At 45.2% G+C, this 6,991-nt stretch overlaps 1 protein-coding gene across 1 annotated transcript in view; it reads left to right on the top strand.

Annotated features, from left to right (window-relative positions):
* Positions 1-1,615: 1,615 nt before the first annotated feature.
* LOC130039340 (amine oxidase [flavin-containing] A) overlaps positions 1,616-6,991 on the top strand; it is a 57,817-nt gene continuing 52,441 nt past the window's right edge. The window contains exon 1 of the mRNA XM_056131216.1: positions 1,616-1,751. Coding sequence (XP_055987191.1) covers positions 1,685-1,751 — 67 coding nt within the window. The 5' untranslated portion in view covers positions 1,616-1,684. The remainder of the gene's footprint in view (positions 1,752-6,991) is intronic.

Below are 6,991 nucleotides of genomic sequence, written 5' to 3'. Positions count from 1 at the left end.
ACCTTACCCCGCCCCTTTTGACGTCACAAAGGAACCAGCCCAAGTGGGGCGGACGTTTGGAGATGCCGTTAAGTTCGTTTGTTTCAGTTATCTGCTTCCCTAGGTCCATCCTGTCCCAACGTCTTTTCTCAAGAGGGGTCAAAAGGCATCGGGTTGAGACCCGCATGCCGTCGTTCTTAGGCTCTGCCAGCCAACGAACAAACCGGCCCTTTGCTCCGCCCAGTTTCCGTGGCACCGCCCAATCCTCGTGGAAGATAGGGGTTTAGGGCTGCGCCCGCCCAGCTGCACGCTAATGGGGCGGAGCCAGACCACTGCGACGCGCGGCCTCAACGCCAGGGCCGGACGGCCAGTCTGGGCGGGATTTTGAGAGAGGGCGGGATTACAAACTCTCGGGCCGGGAGTCGCCTGCTCGTGGGGGCGTGGCAAAGGACGACCGTTAGCCTAGGCCCCGCCCTGCCCCGCTCTAGACCACTCCGCGGTCCCACAGCTCCGCCCCTCCCACAGCGGAAGTGGTCGCAAGGCTGCGGCGCGAAGCGCTCAACGTGCTCGCAGCCATTCTCGGCGCCACGCTGCTTTCTACTCTCGGTTACCAGATGCAGATCGCAGAGGACTGATAAGGACTTCAGAGACTTAAGACTCGGGCTAGATGTCGACCACTCGCCCGAGTACCCCCGAGGGGGATGTCCCAGCCGTCGCTGCGGCCGTCCCTGAGGCCGTCCCTGCTGCCGTCCCAAGCGCCGTCTCGGATGATGTCCCAACCGCCCTACCCGCCGACGACTCAACCGCCGTATCTGCTGATGTCCCAGCCGCCGTCTCAGCCGCTTCAGATATTGACAACACACGTGCAGAAGTTTCAGGTCCTCATCTCCCTTTTGTCACTTCAGTGGGGTCCATCGCTGACTCCACCACGCCCACAATCTCCACCTACCCAGGGCTTTCCAGCGTGATGACTCCGTCATCTAGTATCTCCCCGCGAGTGTCGTCAATCGAGAGCGAGTCACCCATGCTCCCTAGTTTAGTGACACTAAGTGAACCAGGAGTTCCTTCTCCCGGTTACAGGTCTGAGGCATTGGCACATGGCGTCTGCCTGCCGCCCACTTTAGGCTTCCCGTGGGATATGCTAGGAGGATTTGAACCCGCCGGTGCCTGTCGCGCCTCAGCCCAAGAGCACCCCTTAGTGTGCGGCCTCCCTGACCCAGATGCAAAAGTCCCGTTCTCAGACTCCTCTCGAGAGTCCATCCAAGGGTCCGCACCCTCTTCGTTACCCATGTCGTCCCGGCTCTCAATCCTGGACCCTTCCTTCTCAGAATCCTCCCGCTACTCGTCGGAGTTAGGGTCCAGCCTGTCTTCCTTGCCTAGCACCGTCCGAGAAATGATGCTCCAGCCTCTCACTCCCATGAACTCCCTAGGATCGGGCATAGATTTCAGCTCAATAACGGGACTTAGCCCCCTAGTTTCTAGCCAAGACGCGTCTTCGTCCCTGGACTATTCGAGAGCCACGGCCGCTGGCTTGGTGCCGCCCTGCCGCGGCTTCGCACCGCCCAGCCAGCCGAGCTCCTCCCAGTTCGGGAGTGATGAATCGTCAATGCTCTCGCGCCCCCAAACCCGGAGACTGCAAGAGTCCGCCGCAGCACTGGACCTTTCCGCTCCTTTTCACAAGCATTGGGGCTCTGCGAGGCCAGCCATGGCGAGTCCGGAGAAGACCAGGATCCACAAGTCCGATGTCGTGGTGCTAGGAGGCGGCATCTCAGGTGAGTATAGACCTTCGCGGTATTCTTGTTGCGCGCGGAGCGGGGGGTGGGGGGGTGGCTTGTACCCCTGGGCCAAGAAATTTGCAGCCCAGCGCCGTGGCGTTGGATGGGGACGGAGGACTGGGGCACGGGTGGGCTTGCTGGTGCAGGACTGTGGATTATCAGTGTCCAGGCCCGGATCCTGGCGCGAGTGGGGGCTGGGCCAGCGTTACTGGTGTGAACTGGGAATGCAGTAGGGACAATCTTTTTACTATTACTACTCACGTGAAATGCTGACATGGAATTAGCTCATATTTTGCAGTTATGCGTTTGCCCTTTACGTGGAGCTTGTTATTCAGTCCTGTGATGTGAATACTCCTTTTGTGCCTGTTAAAGAATATTTAAAAACAAAACCAGAAAACGAGGCCAGGGCTAGGGTTGGAGGGATCGATAATTAGAAGTCAGTTTGCCTAACTGAGAAGTGACCGTGATTTTGTTCCTGTTTAAGACCCTCATGATTTCTGAGATGGTGGCTGCTTTTGATTTCATGTGCTTTGCTTTAAACCAAATCTGTCCTGTCGTATTTTAGTCTTGCTCTTTTCTAGTCATCCTTGAAAATTTGCTAAGTGAAGGTGGAAAAAATTTAGGAAAAGATTGAGAGGCTGAACACCTAGTTGTAATTTTGTCCTGTCGTTTTTAGAACTTGCATGCAGGAAGGCGTAGGGCATTTACTGACCGAAGAGAATTCCTTTGTGTTGTCGGGCTGAGGGTTGGTCAGGGAATTCCCTTGGTCCTAATTTAAAAATAATTCCACTGCCTGAATCTTGTCTTCAGGAAACTGCTTGGCAGTCAACCCTTTCGTGATCCTAGCTTGGGTTTGTTGTAGCTGACCAGTTGTGTGGTACGCGAGACTTTTTAGGAAATCTTATTGCAGTGAACACATCGCATTGTCGACGTATTGTGTCTTAATTTGGGAAAAATGTTTGAAATTTCTAAATTCCGTTTTAATATGATGTGCTTTATATTCTCAATTGTGTGTTATGCCTTTTGCTGTACATACGGAAGCTCAGAAGGACACACATTGTTTTATTCTTGACTGGGTAAAAAAAATACTTTTTTTAGCCAGACTTAGAAACCTACGCTGTCCACTCCCATAAATGTATTTCTGAAATAAATTTATAGGACCTGGCTTATAAAGAGGGGGAAAGGTGGGAGGGAGTATATAAGGGTTTCCTCTATTTACTCCCTGTAGCCATTTCTATGTATAACATTTTTGAAGAGACTGACAGCATGCTAATTGCTTCTGGGTGGAAATAGCTTTTGATGTAACCTGTTGAAGTTAGTCTTAGAGTGGAGACTGGTTTGAATTGTTGCTTTGACAACTATAGCCAGTTTCAGCAAAAACATTTTCATATCCTGGGGCATTGGAAGAAAGCAGATACTGGTGAAGAGTAAGAAAAAGAAATATTTCCCTTTTTTTGCTTTTATTCATCCTTTGAACACTTACTGAGAGCTGGCAATGAAGCGGGATAGTGGGTCTGAGAATCTGGTCCTAGTCAAGCCTCCTAGAAGCAATCTATATTTTTGTTACATGCAGAAATGAATATAATGATACTCAGTCGTGTAAATTGATTTTGGAGTTCTGTCTCTTCTTTATAACACATAAATTTAACAATTAAGGTTTTTTTCCCCTGGGATTGTATTGTTTTGGTGCTCCACTATTCCTAAAAGAGCATTTTGTTCTTTTTGCTCTCTCTCGCTCTATGTGCTGTTTTCCTTTTCCACACTTTACTCCCAGTTCTTGGTTGTGAACAGAGGTTTATTTACCATGTTGGTGCTTATACATTAGGACCTTTAAGCTGCAGTTTGCTTCTGATTTTCTTTCTAATTAAAATTACAAATTATGAGTGGTACTCTCAAAATCAATCTATGTCAAGGAAATTAGATTTCATTTTTATAATTATTTTCAACTGCAAAAATAATTGCAGCATTTTAATATTTCCTTTTTGTCAAAGTAAAATGCATAAAACAGCTAGGCAGCTTCCCCTCTTGTTCTGGCACCTTATAAACCATCTTTAAGTCACAATAATCCCTGGTTTCTGTCCACTTGCCACTTAAATCATTTTGCGTACTATGTGAGTAGTTGAGAGAGGGGAAAACGCTGCTTATTTCAGTGGAATACCTTCTTTAAAGTGCTTTCACCTTTATTCATCCATTACTCTTCAGCCATTCCTTTATGAAACTCCTTTCGTGTTTTTTTGTGTCACTGCTGGATCCTGAATTTTAATCCTGCATTGATCTGTGCTTTTTGTTCCTTTAATTGTGGCTGTAGTCTTGCAATCTTCCAGCTTCAAAATGGCTCAGAGAATCAGCTGTTCATCAGTTAGGGGCCCTGCATCTATCCTCATTTTACAACTTCTTTCCCTTATCTGTATAAAGTTCTTAAGTCTCTAATTTGGATTATTTTCTTTGTCTGAACTACCTATTGTCCCATAGCTTGTCTATTCCAGGGTGTGTTTTTTTTTTCACACTTGAATGTCTTGTTCCTACTTCATTGTCCACATGTCCCAAGAACTATATTCTCCAACCTAGCTTGTTTTCCTCATTCCTTTGACTGTCACCATTATCCCTTTTTTAAAAGCTTTACCTTAGCTTCTTTAGCTGTGAACTTCTGACACCATATGGGTTTACATAGCTGAATGTGGGGGTCCTGAATATTTGACAATAGTAAAAGGTTTCTGAGTGTATAATTAACAAAAGCGATAGCACAGCGGGTAGGGCGTTCGCCTTACAAGCGGCCAACATGGCCGACCCGAGTTCGATTCCTCCGCCCCTCTCGGAGAGCCCGGCAAGCTACCGAGAGTATTCGATATGCCAGACACAGTAACAACAAAGTCTCCAATGGAGATGTTACTGGGCCCGCTCGAGCAAATCGACGATCAACGGGAGGGCTTTTACCAATTCAAAATCAAATGCATAATAAATATGAGGTGTTTCTGGTAGCGCTCGCCTATCTTGTATTTTTTAGGTGAAAGGGAGTTGCTAGTGGAAAAAGTTTAAGAAACCCTGCTGTATCTTGTCAACAGAGATTTCTTATCTTTGTTGCTACTCCTATTTTCCATTCCCGGTGATTCTTTTGACTCAGCTGGTTATGACTCATCTTCCCAGTGGCCCCCTTTGCTTTGGGCTCCTTATTTGCGTACACCCTGTAGTGTTCTCTGAGACTTGATCTTTTAAACAATTCTTTCAATCCTTTGCTTTTCCTCAGATATTTAATAGTCTTTCACCAGCCTTTCACATTATCTGACTTCACCATGGGACAAGTAGCATTTCCTGCTATCTCTGTCATGGACTTGAGTTTTATTCATGCTGGTTTTTTTTATCCTCAGTGGAATACCATGTTTATTTTGTTCCTTCATTCCTTCCTTGTTCTTGCTATTTTAAACATACAAGTGCTTTATTTCTGGCCATTTATATCCTATCCATTTTTTTATCATTCTTGATTCCCCTTAATTTTTCTTCTCCTGGGAAGCATTTATCTGGAAATTCACATTTATTTTTATCTCTATTTTGTGATGCCATTTTAAATATAGCAGTTTAGTTGCTGACATTACATGCAAGTCCTCTCATTTATGACCTAATGTAGATGTGACAAATGACAGAAACTAAATAGCAGTAGACTTAAAAATCTGCCCTTAACGGAGAATTTCTGAATTGGATCTCTTTTGGGAAATCAAAAAAAATGAAAGGAAGGAAGGAAGGAAGGGAGGGAGGGTGGGAGGGAGGGAGAAAAAGAGAAATGCCCACCTCCAGGGTACAATGTAAATTTCAGTCTCTTAGAGTGAAAAGGCAGGCTTTCTCTAATTTGTTTCACTGAGCTTGATATCCTCTTTTCGTATTTGTATTGTTGTAAATGGAAATTTTAATACGTATTTTAATATGTTAGTATACTTTAGAAATATAGAAGCCAAGCTAAGTAAAACTCTAACAAACTTAGATTATCAGCTCAAATTAGTGGTTGCTAGAAGGATGGGGGAGTGAGGTGGGCAAATCAGGTAAAAGGGGTCTTTTATGGTGGATAGAATTGGACTTTCTAGTTGAATTATGATGCACACCTGCAACTTTTTGTTTTAATGCCATATTACTTTAATACAAAAATTTCTTAAAATAAATTTATTAAAAATAAAAAATATATTTTTAAATGGATGGAGCGATAGCACAGTGGGTAAGGCCTTGCATGCGGTCAACATGGCCGATCTGGGTTCGTTTCCTCCGCCCCCTCAGAGAGCCTGGCAAGCTACCGAGAGTATCTCGCCCGCACGCCAAAGCCTGGCAAGCTCCCCGTGATGTATTCGATATGCCAAACACAGTAACAACTCACAATTTCTTGTGAGACATTACTGGTGCCTGCTCAAGCAAATCGATGAACAATGGGAGGACAGTGCTACAGTGCTATATTTTAAAAAGACAGTATAGTTCAAATACTTAGGATTTTAACTATCCTCAGTGATTATTTGACTATCAATGGCTAGATCATGGCGAAAGAGGTATATAAAAATGAGATCAGGGCAGGGGAGATAGCTCAAGTGGTAGAGCACATGAGAGGTCCTGAGTTTGATTCCCCAGCACAGTAGGTCCCCTGAGCACTGCTGGGAATATCCGTGGTGCTGTCCACCAAGGCTGGGCTCTCAAACACCTAACCATCAGGCCTGCACAACTGGGCCAAGGATTGAAGGATGTGGTTCCTACTAACAACAAATGAGTAAATAGTGTCCCTGCAAGTAAGATGCCCCATTATTTGTAAGAAGTAATCAAATGGGAAAATAATTTACATTAATATTAATATGAGAGAAATGCTTACATCGTGAAATGAGCACCATGAGCACCAATATATAAAATAAGATGATAGGGAAAAAGGACCAAAATAAGGGCTAGAGAGATAATACAGTTTGTAGACTGCTTGCCTTGCACTGGCGACCCAGGTTTGATCCCTTGTACCACATGTGCTCCCTTTCCCCCTGCCACAAGTGATCCCTGAGAGCAGAGCCAAGAATAAGCCTTGAACACTGCTGGGTATTGCCTAATGGGAATGGACAGTATCCAACAGTGAAAACTCCTTAACCTTGGATTGCAAAAATGTTAGATAGTGGGGATTGAAGATTGAAATAGCTATGACTTTAGGATACCATTTTGGTGATGGAGTGCACTAACTTTGTATATCAAAGCCATAAACTTTATTTTTTAAAAAATTTTGTTAGTGA

Source organism: Sorex fumeus, unplaced genomic scaffold (assembly GCF_029834395.1).
Source record: "Sorex fumeus unplaced genomic scaffold, SorFum_2.1 ptg000086l, whole genome shotgun sequence".
NCBI classification, from domain to species: domain Eukaryota; kingdom Metazoa; phylum Chordata; class Mammalia; order Eulipotyphla; family Soricidae; genus Sorex; species Sorex fumeus.
Note: the sequence above shows the minus strand (reverse complement) of the source record. Positions and strands in the feature narration are given on the sequence as shown.